This window comes from Melanostigma gelatinosum, assembly GCF_949748355.1.
Source record: "Melanostigma gelatinosum genome assembly, chromosome: 12".
Lineage (NCBI taxonomy): Eukaryota > Metazoa > Chordata > Actinopteri > Perciformes > Zoarcidae > Melanostigma > Melanostigma gelatinosum.
This window is the reverse complement of record NC_136645.1, coordinates 14,520,618-14,542,850: the sequence shown is the minus strand read 5'-3', so window position 1 is coordinate 14,542,850 and position 22,233 is coordinate 14,520,618. Positions and strand designations below refer to the sequence as shown.

General features: G+C 39.9%; 2 protein-coding genes across 2 annotated transcripts; both read right to left on the bottom strand.

Annotated features, from left to right (window-relative positions):
- Positions 1-812: 812 nt before the first annotated feature.
- hcrtr2 (hypocretin (orexin) receptor 2) lies at positions 813-9,598 on the bottom strand (the record flags this gene model as incomplete). Its single annotated transcript, XM_079280505.1, has 7 exons — positions 813-967; positions 1,510-1,631; positions 1,880-2,094; positions 2,180-2,295; positions 2,457-2,700; positions 5,148-5,326; positions 9,382-9,598. 7 exons carry the CDS (start codon positions 9,596-9,598, stop codon positions 813-815), a joined length of 1,248 nt encoding a protein of 415 aa, XP_079136631.1.
- A 5,027-nt stretch (positions 9,599-14,625) lies between these two features.
- Positions 14,626-21,640, bottom strand: fam83b (family with sequence similarity 83 member B). The gene is made up of 5 exons (XM_079279762.1): positions 21,518-21,640; positions 19,403-19,876; positions 18,122-18,286; positions 17,824-17,948; positions 14,626-17,514 (listed from the first exon to the last, which is right to left on the bottom strand). Exons 2-5 carry the CDS (start codon positions 19,850-19,852, stop codon positions 15,480-15,482), a joined length of 2,775 nt encoding a protein of 924 aa, XP_079135888.1. The 5' UTR covers positions 19,853-19,876; positions 21,518-21,640; the 3' UTR covers positions 14,626-15,479.
- Between the last annotated feature and the right edge of the window lie 593 nt (positions 21,641-22,233).

Here is a 22,233-nt window from a genome sequence, read left to right as displayed (position 1 = left end):
TTCCGACAGGACAGTGTTTCCTGGGCTCTGAAGCCGTCAGCAGAGGCGACTGACAGAAGCATTTCTGTGCATTTCAAAGAAGACTTTTGAAAATGCTTTTTGCTTTGGCACTGTTCATAGTGGGAAAGTTTGCAGCTACAATGGAGCATATCACAATGTCCACTTTTCTGATGTTCAAAACAAATGAGTGTGTGTGTCGACACTGTCGAGTGAAAGAAACAGTTTCACCGGACATCATTTCCATACCGTTTGTGCACAAGGCATTTACACTGAAGAATGACTGACAGACTGAAGATGGACGTCTGCTAATGAGGTAGACAGTCTTAGAATCTGATTAGTTAAAAAAAGTATTCTCTGTAGAACCTAATCTTCTGTTGTTGTAAAAAAAATAAAAACAGTAAACTACTAAATTATTAAATGTGAATAAACACTCAAAATTACAGATTCTGGCTTCTTAAAGTCATACAGTCAACATATTAAATGTACAGTACAGTAAAAATATCCATGTGTGATCAAAATATTTCACTTAACCTAAAATATATACGCATGAGTTATCAAATACGACCATTCAACTGGTGATAATAAATAGAGTTTCTGTGAATGACATGTCCTACTATGTTTAGGATCCTTTAAGAGGTAAGAAGGTCGTCATAAAACAGTGGCTGGTTGGTTCTCTAAAGCTTCTAATTTCATTAAGTGTTGTAAAACCAGACATAAAACTATCATTTTGAGACACTTTTTTCCATTCAAATGTTTGCTTAAACACCTCAATGATGAATGCGTAAGCAGAATTCCCCACCTGGATTGTAAGACTACACTACCTGATCCGATATGCGTGACACATTGTCCATGGTGACTTGAGTTGACACTGACTTCCGACTGTCGGTGCTCGCTCTGGGCCTCGTTCTCTGAGTTTGATTTTGACCGTGGCAAGAAAAGGCTGCTTTGAACTCCCCACGGAACTTCCCTGGTGAAAAACAAAAAGACGAAATTTGCCCTGAAACCTTTTCTTTTCTTAGATGTTTGGGATCTATCTATCTATCTATCTATCTATCTATCTATCTATCTATCTATCTATCTATCTATCTATCTATCTATCTATCTATCTATCTATATCTCTATATATATATCTTTTTTTTTTTTATAGAGTTGTTTTGTTGTTTTGTTTTGTTTTGACACGTTCTTTCCTGAGAATAAACGACTGTAAGGGGTCATATTTCAATGAATATAATTAAAAATAATATTAATAATCAACCTTTTATATGCCTTGCATCAAAAACAGCCTTTTCAGACATTACGAACTAGCAGTTGAGATGCATACGTTATTATCACGGCCATACACATCTAAACATTGTGAATCAATGTGAGTTCATATTTGTAGATGCACAATATATTATCAGGTGTGGAGTTCAAGCCAGTGAACTGTATCGTTGTGGCCAAACTGTCCACTAGAGGGCGGTAATGAGCCCACACAACTGGTTCGAGTGATGAGGCAGGTTACAAACTTACCACTGAGGAAATTGTAGATGATGGGATTTGCTGCGCTGTTGGCATATATGAGCCAATGTGAGAAGGTGAACCATGCATACACTGTTTCTCTGTCATCTGTTTTCTTGAAAGTCCCAAAGACTCTGCAGGTAAAGTGTAACATCTATCAGTTTAACATCAATTCTGCATTCTTTTAATGCTATGCTATAATTCAGCATTGCTAAAAAAAAAAAAAAAGCAGCAATGCAGTACTAAATATACTGTATCAGTCATTATTAAACTGCAAAGGTGAACTTCTAATGCAAAAGAAAATAAATGCAAAGTGTGAGCCCTGTGTCTTCATTTGAATAGCTTTTGATCCTTGAAGCAGCAGAGCTCGAGATATTTTTACCTTTTCATGACGTTGAGCACGCTGATTGGCAGGTAGCACAGGGCGAAAACAAAGAGCACCACCATCAGCATGCGAGCAGTCTTGCGTCGGGCTCGGACCTGTTTGATCTCAGCACAAACTGTGCTGGTTCGGACCCTCGCGGGCTGTCCCGAAGCCGGAGCCGAGCACTGGATGGACCGCCACTTCCTCTGCAACACTGACGTACTTCCAGGAATCTGTTGATTAAATGGATGCTTACATCAGTCGTTGAAAACTTGACTTTGTAAGAGCTGTTGGATAAGATATGCAGCGCTGGAATACCTGTTGACACCACAGCTTGTGACATATCTGGATATATGCAAGGACCATGAGACATAAGGGCGCAAAGTATGTGACGATGAAGAAACAGGTGTGATACACCTTTGGGTAGATCTCAGCTGTTGAAAGAAAGGAAACAAAAACATTTGATTGAAACCTGTCTTGATAGTGACCGAGACTTAAATCACAAAAGGTTGAGAACCCTCGAAAAAAAGTTCAAGTTAAAACATTCGGTTTCGGTCTCAGTTTATTTAAGCTTTGTAAATGTGTGAACACTGACCTCCCCAATGTTCATCACACACTGTGAACAGGCTGGTCTTGTTTGTTAGTTCTGGCACAAGACTGCTGCACTCCATCACAACAGCCTGAGGGATCATGGTGATGCACGACACAACCCAGATGACCACAATGCTCGTGCGAGCCCTCTTGGCTGTGCTCTTGAACATCAGCGGGTGGCAGATAGCGTACCAACGGTCTTGGGCAATACAACTCAGTGTTAGGACTGATACAGAAACAGAGATGGTCTGGAGAAGATAAAATAAATCACACACCAGTTAGAGAGAGACGGAACCCATTATTTTCCCTACTTTCAGAGAAAGACAAATTCTTATTTTTATTCATGGTTGGCAACTGTGACACATTAGCAGTAAATGCAAGTGAGAAAGATTATTTCAAAATTTGTAGTTGCTGGAGATTTGCTTTCAGCTCCTTTTCTAAGACAGTTGCAGCAGAACATGGTATTCAGATATGAACAGAGAGAAACCAAAGCATTAAGTATTGTTTGTCAGACGATGAAATCAATTTGATGTCCGTGGTAAAGGTGAAGCAGATCTAAAAATGCCTACTTTCCAGGCTTTTAATCGTCACACATGTTGTCTGCTAGAGTTCCAACTGACAACAGCATTTAAAAAGCCTCAATGACAAAACATCCTTCATCAATTTTTGCAATACAACATATTCAAGCTTGCCTTCATTGGTGGCATCAGGTTAAAAATTCACCACACTAAATAAAAACACCACAATGACCTTTCCGAGGCAGATCCGAATAGCAACTGATCGTATTCACCAACTACAATGGCTGCACTTGCTTTACCGATACGGGATTGAACTGGTTAGGGGGGGTGGGGCTCACAGACGATCATCTTTGTCTCCTTCCTTGTCACCACTATCTGAATTACACATCTGCCTCGCTATCAAGGAGACTTCGGGGAAGGCAGTGTTGGTATGGATGAAGCAAAATGTCAATTATAGATTTGTGAAATTGAACAAATGACCCTTAGAAGTGACATGTTCACGCATGGAAAGTTCTTATTTTAGAGATGCTCTCATCCCATTTCAGCGTGTTGCGAATGGTTGTTTCCAGGAATTTCAGTGAGTCAAATTGCTTCACAGCAGTGTCCCCAATTTGATATGGGAGATAAACTGTGTGCTCATGTCCTGCGGGAAATAAACGCTCAGCTCCACCACTTTGAAATGTTAAGCCTAAGGACGCCTGCGGTGAACGAAATCATCTTTCCTGACTAATTTCCTTCATTTATAGACAAATCCTCACATAATTGTTTAATATATATATATATATATATATATATATATATATATATATATATATATATATATATATATATATATATATATATATATAGGGAATGCATGTCCACATTTCACCACAGATATCAGATTAAATAGTCAATATTCAAGCTCTGTCAGTCCGTCATGCTGTACACTATATTATAAAAACTGGTCAGATATTTGAGAAAATGTAGGCAGTGTGATCCAAGAAGCAGATATCCATTCCCACAACGCAGCACACCCACACCTCCTGTGTAGACAGCAAGTTCATGAAAGACAAAATAACAATAGATTGTTCTTGTGCTGTTTGCAGCCAATCCCTCTTATTTACTACAATATTAAATTAAGTGCATCTACAAATCTTTGTAGCTGCATTTTCAGAATTTGTATATCAACATTCAGTTTCCTGTTTTGTAATTTCACTCAGGAATCAGTCATGGCATGATCCCCCCTGAGGCAACACAGTTCTGCAGCGATGAAATGCAGTGTGAACGGAAATGAATCCCTGGTGGGAGTTTATAAAAGCAGCATGAGATGAGAACTTCCAAGAGCAGCAGCACTGACAGTGCAGTAAGTGCCCGACATGAAACAGAGTAAATGTGACCAAGACGGACTTCAAATAGGCCATTAATTCAGTGCCACGAGGTGTAATGTGGTGTAATGTGTGCAGCCCCAATGTTGGCATTGTGCGTTTCCCGCAAACCATGAATGTCAACGTTTTTGCATTCGCTCAGAGAAAGTGGCCCGTTACAACAAGCGACACGCAGGGCAAGGGACATAGTATATCGAGCAGCCGTTATTGAGAGTTACGCGGTATAATAACAAGTATAAAAAACAAGAAAATCCACGAAGAGCAGGTGGGAGTGGTGGTGGCTCAAACAAACACAGGACTTTCACCCAGGAGACCGCTTGTGACGTAGCCTTGTTACAAAGCGAAAGCAAAGTTCATCACTTGTTTAAGGTAACAAAGAGTATTTATTCATCTCTAGCATGTTTGCTGTGACTGATAGACCAGGTGACACACAAGTGTGCGTGTGTTGAGTTTGTGTGTGTGTGTGTAAGTGGGCCAAGTGTGTCAGGTTTGAGAGAGAGACAAATGTGCTGTGTGGATGCTGTTGTAAGGAATTGTTAATTGCCTTGGCTTGCATTTCGACGTAAACGTGGTTTGCTGAAACTGCAAACAATGTTTCTGTCGACTGGGTTGGATGTGTGTGAAAAAACGTTCCAGGTAGAAGCCAAGCACAGCCTTCAAAGCAGTTTATTTGATGAATTGGTTTGCTTTGCAACGTTGTCTAAACCGTGCACCACTTCATGACACACATATTCATAAACATGTTTTATGAGTAAAGTGGTTTAGATCTGGTTTGAGGACTGTGAGCAGTTGTCAACGTTGATCTCTTACCTGCAGATAAGGCACAACTTTGCAAAGAGTGTCTCCAAAGAACCACGTCTCTGTGATGTCTACCACAAGACTCGCAGGCAGGCAGATGATGGTGACCAAGACATCGGCAAAGGAGAGATTCACGATGAAGTAGTTGGTCACGGTGCGCATGTGGCGGTTTTTCCACACTGCAAAACAAACTGAAAATGATGCACAATTAAAGACCGCCTAAGGACTCTATAAAGACAAATATTATCACAGGGTTCAGGGTATTTTACTGTTTATCACCACCGACTTGAAGGCATGCTGTCAATCACAGACTTTGAATTATAAATTCATGATAGTCCTGTTTACATATTTGTTTCTGTGGGCAAAATATCAATCAATCAGAAATATTTACAGACATTTAAATATTGATTTGTAAGTGTGGCATTACACTTACATCCCCAATTTTGCTCCTTCTTGCATGGACCCTGGTTTTAAAGAATGGAACACATATGGGATTAAGGTGATAAATGATCTCTATAAAAGGTGGGACAGTGAAGTCGTTCAATCAACTTCAGGAAGAGTACGGGCTACCCAAGACTCACTTCATCCGATTTTTACAAATACGCAGTTTCTTAAACTCTATAGCCCAATATAAGGAAGGTCATGGACCAGAGCAGATAGACACAATCATTGACCAGGTCTGTCAGCTGAAGAACAAAAGAATAAGCTACATTTACCATAAACTGTTCTCTTTAAGCAATATATGCACTCACAGAACGACTGCTCCGGAGTGGTGCAAGCAGCATGTAGGCACATACGTGCACTTAATGTGGCTCTGCCCGGTAATTCATAAATTGTGGGTTGAAATTGGTAACCAAATATCCTCCATAACAGTGTCCTATTGAGCTCAATCCTCTTCAATGCATTCTAGGCCTAGACACTGCCTAACCTGTATTAAACAGATATAAAAGAACCCTCAGTCTTCTATGGTACTGTGCACGGTTATCAATCTTACAGCACTGGCTAGATGATGCAAAACCATCTGTTTCAAGTTGGCTCAATAATGTTCTTCAATTAATCCCACTGGAAAGGCTCACACATGTTCTCCATGGAGACATAGATGGGCTCTTCTCTGTTCGGAACCCTGTTATGGATTTTATTGGAGAGGAATATGCCGAAATCATACGAAGAGGTTTTGCAACCGTGGGATCCAAGTGACTCAGTGAAGGAAGAAAGTCCAGAATATTTTAGTTTGTCACTGCGTGCGACTGTATGTATGGTTGGCCGCCATGTTGTATGTAATTCATGTGGGGGACAATATTTGGCATATAAAATGTGTGGGCCGAAAAGTGGATGTGTGTAGGAGGGAGGTTTTTGTAGGTTCACAATCTGCATTGGTATCTAGTAGGAGGATGATGATCTATGTTTGTTTGTTTGTGTTTTTGTGTCTGGGATGTGTTGTGTGTGTGTGGTTGGCAGGTATGTTGCGTGCTGTTCTGAATGCAGGCAGTGGTGTAGTGCCATGTTACATGACCTCTTTCATCCAGATCCAGAAACTACAAGCCATGTGAAACATGTGTTCATTAGACTGTTTGTGACAAAATGTTTTGCTGGCTGTTTCTAGCTGGCTTGATGCACCTCACAAGGTTTTGGATAATCAGGCACACAACTATTTAACAGTTAATTTGGGTCAATTTGAGGATAATGCCCAATTAAGAAAGATATTTTCGGCACACTACAGTGCTACTGACATTAAGGCAGTGTTTTTGATGGTCACATTAAATCGAATGACTCTCTGTAACATGACCGGGTAGCTTGTACAGTAAATTTCACTGAGTAACAATTATTTGTAAATCCATTGATATTGTAGTATGCTGCTTAGTTCTAGAAATATGTTTCAGAGTTAGTAATCGTTTAGAATGAGAAGGTAATATCCCAGTATTCTAATGTAGCAACATTATTCGGTCACTATATAGCCTAACATTATTGGCATACTTTTTTTTTCTTCATTATTAAACGGTATATGATCTAGTGTCCAGTCAAATGTCAACCGTATCTCTTTTCCTCATCTAAATGGGTCATACCACATTAAACATCTGTTGAATATCACACAAAGTGGATTCAATTAATTCAGTGAGGTCCAGTTAGAGACTTTCCTTTGCTTTTGAAAATGTTCATCTGGAAATAAAGTACTTCATTTTACAAAAATGAAATGAACTGAATGTCGTTGCCTTGCAGCTTTAAATTCAGATATCCAAACTATTCTCATTTTCTAAAAAGAGAAAATTGTGTGTCAGGAATTTATCCTTCATTACTGCAACCACTTGTTTTAGCCCTATTCCTCTCTTCTCTAACATTGTTAATGTGTTAGGATTCAAATGGATCGATCATATTGGGCTCTTAGTTTATTTTCTGTCTTCATTTTGGATTTCAGTGGGCACGTTTGCACCAAAAGGCGTCTGTGTCCGGACCGTGGCCCGCCTACTAGTGACCTCTGCCCTTGAGGATTATGCCATCACCAAGCTGAGCCATCGCAGAACAGTTGCAACAATTGGTCTTATCAATAATTACACTCCAACCAATTTCCCCACAGGGACAAACTAAATATCTATTGACTCCCAACTGTGCAGTAGACCTTACAGCACCGCTACCCTCAGCTCATGACCCGAACACTATTTGGCTTATACCAAAAGCCTTGACAGGAACTTTCTACACTCTGCTGTAACATGGAAAAGCATTCCCACTGCTGTCTTCGGAGACATTACATCAGTCAGTGTTCATGCCTTCAAGAAGTCGATGATTAAACACCTCATTGACTGCAACCCTGAAGCTCAAATGCTTCAGAGTGCTTGCAATTACATGTATTACATCGAAATATAATCAACATTCAATTTCAATGCATTCATATTCCATAACTGCAACATGGGTCATTTTTGTGAATTAAAATGGTTTCATATCAATGATAATGGTATTATAAAGAGCACATGTGATCACTATATATATCACATGTGCTATATTTGTTGTTGTGGTCAATATTACTGTTTGATTACTGCAATCTCAACCCGTGCAGGCATATGATATTTGTCATTTATCTGTCCGTAGTGGGAAAGCCTTGCTGGACTGAGCTGTGTGTGTGGCATGTGATGGATTATTGCTCCGAGTTGTCTGCAGCATTTATGTCTTGTTACTAGAAATGGCAATACTGCTGATTGAACAGGTGTTCCCGATAAAATATCACCTTTTTTTTTGCACGACTCCTTTCGAGCAGTTTATGAAAGGAAGTCTTTAAATATGTAAATCAATTTTACTTTTGTTTTCCAAACATCAGTAGAATCTATGAATGATGTTTTCCTTTTTAAAAAAGTGATTGAACTAGATTGAGGGAAAATGTGATATTGGCAGAATATTGACAAAATACTACGATAACCAAACACTGACTGACTTAAACTACGCTGTATTTCTTACATGCATTGTTTATTTCACATCTTGTTCTTTACAGATATGAATTTAGTCTGCATGTTTGCTGAAACAGCAATTATGACAAAAGGTTTTACTGATCAAGAAAATTGTTCCAGTGACGAAAAACTGCTTCAGATGATAAAAGAGGAAGGATGCAGTCAGGTGAACAACAGATATTTGCACAAAAAGCCGTGAGGTGTTGAGATTGAGATGGATTGACTTGAGCAGGTTGTAATAATCATTTGAGTGCACCACCTGTGGACTCCCTCACTCCCTTACAGCATTTTTTTTTTATATTCTGAGTGTGAGTCAGTGGCTTTCTCAAATACATCAGACAACTATAACCGGTAAAAAAACTGTCCAATAAGAACACATGATTTGGAACAGATTAGATTAAATTGAGACATATGTGAATTACGATGTCAATCTGTCTGCACAAATCTTTCCACGCATGTCTTGCACTAAGAGCAATGTATGCCCCTTCACAGTGTGAAAAAAGTCACATAAAATTTGCACAATCCGTATCTTCAAACACATCTGTGCTTGTGCAATTCCGAGCGTTTCAAGATGCGCCGAGAGACGCGCTCCAATGGATCCTCCATCATTCTCCAGCACCATTGATGTTCAAGCGAACATCAAAAGAAAAACTGGACTACTTTATAGTTTTCATCAATGTGGCATTACGCTCTCTTTTCCCTGTAGCATTGTGCTCGTGCACATTCTCAAAATGTTGTCCAAAGTGTACTTCTGTTGGAAATTGTGCAGGACTGTTTATGCATAAATGACAATAGAAAAAGCTACAACTCACCCAACGAGTTTCCAATGAGTGAGACAAAGAAGACAATAATGTAAGCCACAATGAGAACCCATTCATACTGCTTGGGGTGTAAGTACTCTCTCCAGATGTATCTCAGAAGTTCATCGTCATCATCCACAACGGAGTGCGGCGGTAACTCCGTGCTGTTGGCCACATGTGCCGAAGATAAACACTCCTCGCAATCCACATTCCCGGATACCCCGGACATCCTCCGAGCTGTTTGTGTGTCTGCTGTACTCCCGCTGTTTGACGACTGTCTGCAGTGACCGCAGACCGCCGATAAAGACGCAACACTGTAGTGCGATAGTAATGAAGCGCATCCACGGACCTCGTCAGCGTGACGCTGATTTCTCCTCTGTCTCCGTGCGCGACCACAGGGTCATACACCAACACAGCGGATTGTAGGAGGCAAGGAGCTATGAGCCACTTCAGTGACCCACTCTCCAAGAAATGGGAAAAACACATTGGATTGGGAGAAGCCTGAGTAGAGCAGATAACAGTGGAAACTCTTTTTCCCGATATTAATTATTTTCTTATAAGAACATTTAAATATCCCCACAGGGTATATGGCTGCTCACTATATGGTGCATGATGTAATGCTTTTATATCTCCTATATCCAACGCTCTCCCTGGAGATTTTTTGTTCAGATTTCAACGTCTGGGTAATTCCATTTGCCTTTATCATTGACGAGGTAAATGAAAGCCAACTTGACAGGATAATGAGCTGCAGCTTTCTCTATTTTGAATTCAGTCCACAGATATTTGGACGACTTGGGTCTATCTCACACAACCTTCTAACCTGCATGATCAAATTGCTTGAGCTGTCGACACAGCAGTGCAATTTATTCAAATAAATTGGCTAAATTGCCTCCAAGTGTGGAATGTTGTGCAATTGACCGGCTGTCATGCAATGACTGAATTTCATTACAACATAGATATTTATTTTATTTATTATTATTTTTAACAGTTTTTTTTTTATGTCATTAAGTCATTATTCCCACCTCTTTGGTGCATGCCTTCACTGTCACAAGCTGAGGAATAATTCTGCAGCAAATGCAGAATAACAGGTATCATGAATCTGCACACAACACCCCACTGTATGCAGGGTGTTGTTGTGAAAAAGTGATCTGTCCAGGTTTGTTGAATTTTGAGCAAAGACTGATGTAATTGATGACAGTATCGGTTCAGCGAGAAAAGAGGCCTCAGATGATAAAAGAGGTGGACTCCGGCTGTGAGAAAAACAAGACAAAACAGCACATCTCTTGTTGCTCTGTGATACTGGAGCGGTGGTTTACAACTGTTTTTGTCTGATGTACCACACAGCCCCAATAGTTGAGCTCCCAAACATGTTCCCAATGTGTTCATTTGAAGAGACTTAACGTGAATCATTTATTTGATATTATTGTAGTATTGTGGTGGACATTTCCGGCGACAGGTCTTTGGTAATGCAAAATTCCCTTTTTTGGTTTTAAAATTGCAGAAGGCAACGTGATTCATATGTCATTTTTCAGCAAATTGATACAACTTACACACTTTATACAAAGTCAGGTTCTCTTACCTTCCACTAAAGGGTTCCTCTGTGTGTCTATCTCTGATGTTGAGGAGCATTGACCAAGCGGCAGTATTTGATGAGATGGGAATTAAAACGGGTTGGTTGTACCTGTCCACACTTCCAGACTGCATTCAACTCCCTCAACTGTACTCGACTAATTCTGCAGGTGTTCTCTTCACAGACTTTTCTTTATTTCACAAAAAATTTCCATGCAAGCTAAAATGATTAGGACTTCTCAATGTTTGAGCTTGGTCTTGTTTTATGAGATTACTATCAATCTTCTTGTCTAGCTCTCATCAATAAATAATTGTAGTTCCCAAAATGTTGAACTGTTGTAAGCTGTTACATTGACTCAGATTTGTTCGAGGCATAAGACAGAGCACAAGCAAAGAAACATGACTCAACAAAGATGTCAAAGACAACGCAGACACACGTCAGTGGGAGCTCCAAGCAGGACTGCAGACAGGATGAATGCAGATTGTGCTGCAACTAAACACATGAAGATTTGCATTCATAATTGCAAACAGCTGTGAATCTCCGATTTTTATAACAGTGATGGATTCTACATTATTGTTTGAGTGACATGCTAAATGACCGGGCTCATCTGACAATGACAACTCAATTTAAAGCCTCATATTTCACGTATTTACCATACGTGGTTGCCATGACACCACAGGGTTTTTTTAAAATATAGAAGACCAGACCCAATCTTTAGTTTCTATTGATTTTTTTTTCATTTTGGTTTTCATCTTCATTTGAACAGCTGACAGGACAGGACTGCGTTGTTTTCATATATTATGCTGTCAACATTCAGTCTATTGTTGTTCTTGATGTCTGGCATGACACCAAATCTCTCATTGTTTGTCATTCTTTGTGTTTGTGTCAAACTGGTCAAATAGAGGTAGTTTAAAGAAAAGCCTTACTACTCTATGCACCACTGCCGTTGTCTTTGAGCACTCCAGGTTAAACCTCTTTTATACTTTTATAGTTATCATTTTAAATTTAAAGTTTGGTATGAATATCATCAGGACGCTGTCCCCATTGTCCACATATATCTGCCTGTTGAATTAGTTTAACCTTCCCAAAGCCCAGCTAATGTATTTCCTGCTGTGCTGTTGTGTTTGTTGTTGCTCACCGATGGTTATCTGTGATTGAAGCTCGTCACATGAAAGTTATTACACCATCTACTACTCTTCCTGTGCTTGCCGTTGATCAATACGACCCCGCTTATTAAGTAGCACAACTGGGATGAGACGACAGAAATGACTCAGCACTGAGTTGAAAGTCAAGTGCTTTTCCTCTGGGGCTCCTCGTTGCTGAGCAGATGAAGTCCAGTATTGAAAGATGATCACAAATAAGCATCAATATTCTTCTTCAGTTGGAATAATGCTTTAAGACTCTAAATCCTGAATCATATTATATTAAGTGAACACATGACACTCAATTTATTGAGTGTATGGAGTGTAATGCAAAAGCATGAGCCAAACGTAGAGGTATCCAGATGGTAAATACACCATGGCCATTAGTTCAGCCATGAGTCACTGTCTGAGATGCCTGCACGTCTTTACGGCAATATCACACAACTTTGAATATGTTTATTATGCTGTTTAAAGAAAATGATTGTGACACACCTACGGTTATTTTATCAGCTTCTTTTTAAACATTATGTAAATACCCCAAAACTCTGTGGAGCTTCATCTGTAACTTGAGACAAATGTCGTGGAGATTGGATCAACTTTGGGAGACTCAGTAATACAACTCAAAATGTCAGTAAGTTTTAGGAGCACTTCAGAAACGGAGTAAATTTGTGGAACATATTAATGTTAGTGAAAGGAATTTGAGCTCAGAAACATGGTTTGAGGATAGACAGCTCACTAACACCTAAAATTGCTTTTCGTATATAAATATGTGAGACTATTTAAAACTTTGTATTCTTATCAACAGACACTCTATTATAAAGCCTTTTGAAAAATTCTCCAGTGCAGAAGCAGCCGCCTGCTACATGTTCCAAAAATCAGAGTGGTCAGAGAGAGAGACCGTGCAAGTGGGAGCTGCTTCTCTTCCATCCTCACTCTTACTTGGTGACAGCAATGCAATCACATCTATTCACCTCAGTGGTGAATTGAGCTGCATTACAACGAGGCTCTCTGGAATGCCAGCAGCATTGTCAAGATCAGTGTCAGGCAGTGGAAAACGTGCTTTAGGTGTATCCAAGCAATTCGGTCTCACATTTTGTACAGAGCTCCAGACTGTCAGTGAATATTGCGAATATATCTCTTCTTGCTCTAAAACGGAGAAGAGAGGAGAGGATAGGATTCAAGTGACAGTGAGGGCACCTGTGTATCTGATGTTGTTTAGTGGTGCAACGGATCATGAAACTCACGGTTCAGAAAAAGGGAGCAAATATAACTTTTAGAGATCCTTGATCATGTTTTTCTTGCGTCGCTAATACTAATTGATGATCATTGATGATCCATATTGGCTGATACAGATCCCTTTGTTGTTTGATTATAGAAGGCTACAAGGCTCCCGGCTTTTTTTTGCCACCATCCCAAACATCATTTCAACCACTGTGGAGTCTGTAAACCATCAAAGATTCTATACATGTTATACTTTTACTTTGTTACGGTAATGTATCGTGTTTTTTTCATGAAGGCACGTAATTCAAATGATTAGGAAATAAAATATTGATTAAAACAAATCTTGTCATTAGTCATTTTAATGATGTATTATCAGCAGCTTAGAGCTTGTGTAAACAGGTTATAGTTCACGAGATTACATGTGAACACATCATGATAACGTTATAATTTACCTTAATAGTCACATTTACTAAACGGAGCCTGAAGCATGAATGCCGATGTCCTGATCGCATATTTTACTCAAACATTAGCGGATAACTATGTCGGTAAAACTTTATTTCACACTGTGATTACGATAAACTGTGTCATTTATCCGCGGTTCACGTGGAACCGCAAGGGGGGATCCGTAAAGCCTCACATATGGCTGGGTTCTATCATGTGTATTGGTTAATAACTGACGATCAACATACTTTTTTTTACTTTCGGCTTTAGCCATGGTATCCATCTTGGAAAATTAAGTAAACTATGTTCAGTGAGCATGGTCATTAAATGTTTCCCGTAAGTATTTTCATTATTTGTTTGTGACAGTTTATTATGACATAATGCCTGAGTATGTGTTTTGCCGGTAGTCTTCATTTGAATTGTTTAGGCCACTATTGTTTTATGTTCTGTCAATAATCAATTTCCTGGAAGGCTTTTGTTTTGTCAAACCGTTGCTTTTAAAAGCTTGAGGGAGCTCTGATTCCAGTGTGCAGATCATTTTCTGTTGTTTTGTCCAACAATCAACACATATTAGATTTCCAGCCTGCTACACAGGAAGATGCTGTGATTGGTCTAATAGCTCTAGGCCAGTCGATTAAGATTAGCCAAAGAGCTTCCTTTTCTTCTTTTTATTTGTCCTTCCAATTTTGTAGAAAATGTTCCTCATAGTCACTTCAATGTTTATCATTTTTCAATGCATCATTTGACAAAGCTTCAAGGTTGAACTCTACTAGATTTCATTTACATGATTCGTCAGTAGATGGCAGACAGGAAGAGACACAACAAGCATCATGGATCATTTTCATCACCATTTTATCAGCAATATCAAAAGAAAGTGCACTAGAAGAGGATCTGCTGTATTTAAAATATCCACTACATTCCCACCACAAATATCACTGAGACAAAACCCAGAGAAGCAACGTGGGACTGGCTGGCACGCACTATAAAAGTTAGAGTTTAAAATAAAGCTGAATACTCATTCATAATACTGAGTCCCTAACAGTAAAGAATGAATATTTATGAACCACGACATGAATACTTCTTCTTGCATATGTTTTACTCTGGAGGCCGTGTTGCTTTGTGCTTAGCCACAGTGCGTGAAGAATGAAAGATGAAATACATACTTCTGAGTGGCCTCTGAGTATTTGTACTGCGTTTTTCATTGGGCTTGTAGTGCACATTGCGTTTTGCTTTAAAGGAAGACACACACCAGGTGAAGAATAAAAAGAAATGTAACTAATACATATCAGCATGCAACTTCCCCACTTGAGTACTGACATCAAGACAATTACCGGCACTTTTTGAATTACAAGTTTTCTGAAATTCAATTTGCTAACATTTGGTGACTTTAGGAGAAATCTACAGACATAAATAGACAAAGTGTAGTAAAATAAGCACCTGAGTGTATTTTGAATGTTTTCTTTCCACTAGTCTGAAAGAAGACATGTTACAAAACAAAATAGCCAGCTATAGCCAGCTTCTAGCTATCTATTACCCTTTGGCAAAGCTACCACTGAAAGCATCTGCAGCATTTGTTGTCGACACCAGTCGAGGACACACAGACAGGGTTTAAGATTTTGTTATATAAAGGTCTGTATTCATATCAAACAACATGCATCAGTACATCTGCACACAGCAACAAAAGCGGAAAATGTAAACAGTGTTTGCTTAAAAACAAATAAGTGACCTGTGAAGATTCACGACTTGTTCTTGTGTATGAGGTTTCCCACTCGATGCATGAATTTGCCCAGCTTATTTTCATGGTGCCCTCTTGCAGCCCGGGTGAGGTTGTGTTCAATGGCTGCCACACCTTTAGGAAGGCTTTTGGGTTTCTCCTGAAAGTTTCCAAAGTTGTGTGCAGAGCGTTTCTTGTCAAACGAGCAGAAAGGCTCAAATCTGCTGTAAAGGCGAGTGTCCGTGCCTCGATCTTTGCTGCAGCTTGCCGAGTCAGGGACGGGCCCCACGCTTCTGTGAGAAACGCTGGGTTTCTTCTGTGCGGTAGGTTTAGGAAGAGAGCCTTGCAGTGGATTTTGGTGCTCCTCAGTTCTGAATTGAGGTTTTGAAGAGGTTGGATTGACGCCCTCTGTCTGCTTCCTCTGGTGCCCCGAGGAGGACCTGACAGAGTTGGTTGTCTTTTGGGGAAGTTTTCCTCCTCCATATGATATCATCTCCTCATCCTCTTGTGTTATAGTGTCTGTGCTGCCACATGACTGCAGACTCTGTGTGTCAATGGTTCCTGCTGAATCCTCTTTCTTCTCTGGTATGTTAAGCAACGATTTTATTGTTTTGGAACTCTTCTTTATGAAAAGCTGTGAGCTCGTGCTGTGGGGTTTAGCTGTTGGATCCTTGCTATTAACATCCAGGGCTGCTGCGGACACAGTCCTGGATGGCGACTCCTGCCAAATGGGAGTACCGTGGCTCTTTGTGCCTTTGACACTCTTGACATCATAATGAGAAGCAGATCTCTGATCGTCTTTCAGATTTGACCCGTATCCTCCACTCTGTGCATTGATCCCTGCTGTGCTTCTGTTCAATTGCATTTTTGCGAAAGCTCCATACATGTAACCTGATGATTCATGCTTGTACTCAGTGTCTGATCTTGGATCTGCTACGCTATGCCTTTTTTGCCAACTGTCTGACATCATGTCTGGGTTTGTGATCATGTGTCCACCTTTAGCTCTGCCTAAGCTAGGGTATGCATTGTGGTAAGAGTTTATACCTGGACCGTAGTTTGCATTTTTCCGATTGTCATCCAAAGTCTGCAAACTTTGCCAATCGAACATGTACTCGTCATTACTTATCCTACTTTCAGTTACTGCATTTGGATTCCACTGCATGGATGAGTAGTGTAAAGGAGTGTTTGGGACTGCTAAGGAGTTGACACAAGTGGAGGAGTTGTTAATGTATCGGTTTGGCTCCATTTGCTCTGGTATGGGGGACCTGAAAACAAGGGAAGACCTCATCCTTCCCTGCATGAAGGAGTTAGCTTTGTCCTGTGGTTCAAACTGGTCTAAATAGTCACAAGAGTCTCCCAATGGGACATCAGGGCATTTGAGGTAAGACTCAATCCTCAATTTGCGCATGAACAACTTGGATGTATTCTCTAGCGTTGGCATGTTTTGCTGCATGGAAAGAATCTGTTTGTCATTTCCACTGTAAGACTGACGCATGTTTTGACCTCTATGTATCTGTGCCACCTGTAAGTAATTGTCCATGGGGTAGTGGTTTGTTCCGTTTCCTGTTTCTCTAGAGATATTCCAGTTGCTCCCTCTGGGCCTGATGTTCTGCGGCATATATCCGTCTTGTATCTCCCCAGCATAGCTGTGCCTTTTAATGAAGTTCATCATCTCTGCGGACTGACATTGGGGCATCTGGTTTTGAACGGCGATCCCATTCTTCATAAAGGGCCCAAACTTGTTAGGTTCCTCTTCAAAGAGCCTCTCCTCCAGATCTCTCGCTCCTAGTTTCCTCTCGCAGGTCTTCCGATAGACTGTGTCCAGCGTATGCCTCAACTGGTCCCTCCGAGCAATTTTTTTAACAGACTGAGTGTTTGGCAAAATCTGTTGTCCATGTGGTCCATTGCTTTGGAACAAACCTTCCGGAGGGCAGAGCTCAGCTGGCACAGTTGAGCGGGCGTAAAGTGTTCGAAACTCCTCGTCGTATGACTTCACCAGGTGGCCTGTGATCACCTGCACCATGCTCAGATTAATCTTCTCAAATGACCACGTGAAGCTGAAAACACAAAAAACACGATTATTTATTCATCGAAAGTGGAGAAAACTGACTGATGTGTGTATAACACTCTTAATAAATTTGTGTTGAATCAAAGTAAAAAACTAAAACCACAGCCACTAAATACGCAAAGCAAAAATAGTGTTATCTTCAAAGGTTTAACATTTTCCAAGAAGTTCAATCAACCGCTTCAAAAAGCAACAATAAGAAATGATGACAGCAATTATGTGGAGAGTGTCAATAAATGTGGTGCTTTGCTTTATGTTTAGTTTATGCCTCAGTAGTCTCAATCACTGAACATTTATTTACCCGTATGAGCCATAAATTGCTGTGAGGCAGTCGACTAGAAGAAACTTCTGCTCCATTGCTCCATGAAATGTAGCTCCTGATCGACAGAGGTAATCCGGACCTTTCACGGTGCGCACCCTCATGTTCTGTGGTCAAAGCAGTGAAAGGAAAATTTCAGCAAGTATTTTTCATGGTTAAATCTTACAGCAGAAGGTAATAAGTATGTCAAAAATACCTAACATCACCTCTAAAGCAATCAATTAAGTTCATTAGAATTCTTTAAAAAAAATCAAATGGATGTTTTAAATCATATACTTACTCTGAGTTGATGAATTTTGACATTTTGATTTTCAGCCATTGCGAGGAAACTTTTCAAATGGAAATCATCCAAAATCACATAGACCGGGACTCCTCGTATGGAGGCATCAACAGCTTCTTTGAATATGTCGACATCAGTGAACATGTCCATCGCAATGGCAACGACCTGCAAGGACAAAGTGAATAAATCCTGATCAGTTCAGTGCCAGAGACAAGAGTGCATTTAACCGGTTTACACTTGTGACGCCTGCGAATGACCTATTTAAGAACACACACAGTCGTCATTTACAATCATAAATCAAACATTTGAATCAAACAGCTACAAAGATAAAAACCTTAAAGTGATGCCAGTGACGAAGAGTTGTTATAATAAACAGAGACAGACGAAGCATAAAGTAGCAAATGTTACTGAGATCAATTTGGAGAAGTGAAGTACCGGTAGGTGAGATTTAATATGTTTATTGATCCCAAATTCATATCTGACACTAGTGGAACATTTTTTGTCATTATTCTATCTAGGTCATAGCTATTTGGAATCAATTCTTTCACTTGTTTAATTTCTTGCGGAGGAGGTTTCTGTCCCTCACGAGAAGTGTTAGTCATTCTTAATCATGTACTGTATGCCACTTATACTTATAAATATTATTCAGAGGGAGTCGTTCCAACTGCTGCAGCGTCCATGTTTCACTGCATTTCATTTACTTTTCACTGCACTGGTTGTAATTGCATTTAAAGAAGAGAAAAGGATTTAGCTTAGTTAGTCTTTTGCTTTGGAAGCTGGTTTAATTAAGGGCAGCAGTGCAGCAGTAACAAGGCTGTACAGATGCAGTAGAATAATAATTGTCTACTAACCACGATTTTGAGCTACAAAACTAGTTTATGATTCATCAAGACACAACTTGACAACTAACTGAAGCGTTAACTGTGTAATGGATATGACGTAATGTAATCCATGATGTAATACTTCTGTGCACGGTTCCCACACTTTCTACTTACGATAGTGAGTTGCAAAACCAGATTTAGACCTCAACAACCCCAGCAGACACTCCTTACACTGGAAATTGAGAGCAACAAAGGTCTGTGGACATTCCCTGACGTAAAAGGTGCTTGCGACATACTTTAGAAGGGTTCAAGCTGAATACAGCGGAAAAACAGTGTCTGAGTCAATTTGCTGCCCTCATAGAAAGTGTTATGGCAGCAATACGGTTGCCCCGTCTGAACACCATGAAATCTTTTGATTTGGGTTCTGTCTTAGCATATTGTTCCAGGTAGTTTTGATTACCTGTCTTGCATCTTGAATTTTCTTCCGAATCACCTCTTTGATGGTGGGGTTGTTTTGTCTTGGTGGATGAAAGAGCAAATCTATATTTGTCTGTAGTATTTCTTGCATGACATCTGGCCAACCCAACTCCAACTCTGGGGCGTCCACATCCGAGTGGACAGGCCAGTACGTCCCTGAGGATGACTCGTCGTCCGGTGGACCATTGATTTCCGCTACGTGGTCTTTAGGTGGGGGTGTTTTTGCGTTTTCAGTGATGAAGAGAAGCTCTTCCTCTGACAGGAAGCTTCCGATACGTTCTCCCTTGAGGAACTCCTGGTAAGTGTCTCTGCCGCCGCTGGCCAGGCAATCGATCGCCAGGCGATAGGACTCCTTATAGTGCGGTTGAATGAAATCCTCTGATTTCAACCCTCCCCTCAATGACGACAGCCGGGAAGATTCTGGGGACTCCATCGCTGTCGACGGTATCAGTGGGACCTGTCAAGGGTAATGGAAATCAATGACGTGATGCAGGAGAATCAGAGAACGAACATTGCAACAGTGGAAAGTGCTGAGAGACTGTTGAGCGTAATGAGGCAAAGTAAACTGGATGGAAAGGTCATATTGTTGTAAACATAGGGGAAATATTGAGAAGCTGTGAAAACACTTAAAGCCACAATAGTTAAAACACAACCTCGCCTCAGTTGTTCATGGCATGTAGCAAATACACTCGTAGTTCTGAGTAACACTGAATCCCAGATTTTAAAGTATGTAATGGTACGTAACTTAACAACAGAACAGATAAATACTGTGTTAATGAACCAGTGTCTTGTGTTTATATATCTGCACAAGATCTAAATAAACCAATTGATTCCAAGTTATTTCAGAACTTGTCTATTATCAGCTAGTTGATTAGTCCCTTACTTGTTTCTCAGTATAGCTAAACAAGATGCTGTTTCCCTTTTTGTAAAGGTTACAGTGTTTCTTTACATTGGGATGATGTGAACAAGAACAAGTGGCCTATATTTTCTAATATGTTCAGTTCAAAACCCAATTACTTCCATGTATAAGACATTCTTTACAATATTGTACCACACATTACATGCCTGTTATTACGGTGGATTTTTTTTTAATTAACTTTTGTTTCTGACAACTAATCACAGTCTGGATTAAAAGGCATTGAACGCCCAAGGGAGAAATGCTGTCGCTGCACCTGTAAATGAGTGCGCCTCAAAGTTAAGGTGGGGTAAAATAAAACAAGTTCAAATAAATGTCATGTTTTCTGTCACATTCTGCAAGACATTTTTGGGACAGTTAAACCATAATTTATTGACAAAGTAAAACCATTGTTCCCATCTTTTGAGTAATGTCTTGCCAGAAAGAGAAACAAACCCAGCTTGTATGTGTTCGAATGAATCTCTCAGTGAAAAGTTACAAAGTCAGGTTCAATAAGCAAAAAACTTTTTAAAACTCTTTAATTAAACTTTAAAAAGGATTTAAGTTCACAACGTTTACAGTATTTAAAACACCTGGAAATGATATGATACTTGATATTATAAATAAAACCTCACTGGATGAAAGCAATCTTGCAAACTTTTTAAAGATGAATGTTGTCTGTCATGCCTGATTCATCTGAATGTCAAAGACAGCGGAACAACAAGTTGAATGTCAGATTTCATAGCAGCTGCACAACTTAAGACACTGACGTGGGAAAGTTTGTGCTAACTATTACTTTCAAGTTCATTTCACTGCCGGTATTACAGTCGTCCTTTCCTCTTGTTACTTCAGCTATAGGCTCTTTCATAGACCCTGCTGCTGTGATCATACAATCATAAGTACACATTTCAACTAAGTTTTAGATGAAAAAGATCCTTTTGAGGTCAGCATTAACTCTGCCGTGCCTTAACTTTATAGATATTCTGCAAAAGAAACATTGAGCAGTGCTGTTATTGCAGCGTGTTTAATCATAACCTACTATACACCTTGTGCAAATCGCATATTTACTTACAAATTATCTGTCAAACCTCCCACTGTTCAGGGAATTAATTTGAAAGCCGAGGCGCTTGATAATCGTACTGCTCTGCTGCTTCTTGCTGAACGCTACACACAACTCTTACATGCTCAACAACAGTGACTTACATTTGGATTGTGAACTTCATCAAAAATCCTCTTGACTGCTCCCAGGATGTTCCTCTTAGATTTATGTTCGGATTATGTTCAATAATCGGAGGAACTGCCAGCTGGAAAACACAAAGACGGGGCGGTGTCTCAACATGACAAGCAGTCTGCAGATGGAGGGTGTGGATTCCAGTTTTGACATGCAAATCGTGTGGCTCGAAACTTGCTCACAGGCAGCCATAAACCTGTTTGAGACATTTAGCCACTCCCCTCCTCCTTTCAGGGACAAAGTGCACACTGACGGAAATCAAGATAACGACAGATATAAAGACGCTTTAAAGAATACTTCAGGTTTAATGGTACAGGACCTCATCAAGGTGTTCTGTCCAGTGCTGGGAAATTGACTCAATGGTGCAGGACTTTACTTCAACATCCTCTTGCTTAGTCTTTCATGAACTGCACCAGGTGACCATTTCAAATGACACACTGGTGCTTCATGAAGATATTTTTTTCAAAGAGAAGATGACAACAAACCCAAATAAACTTAAATAAACCAGTGATCATTAGTCTTTTTCATCTTACTTCAGATGGGGCCGAATCTGTAGGGAGCAAATAAGCACTTCTGATGTCCTTGTACATGTTAAAGGGAGAGGGAAGGAAGGAGAGTTAATGAGTTCTTTGCCATTTCTTTGGAGGTAATAAAACATGTTCGTATTCATGAATTGATATTGGTGACA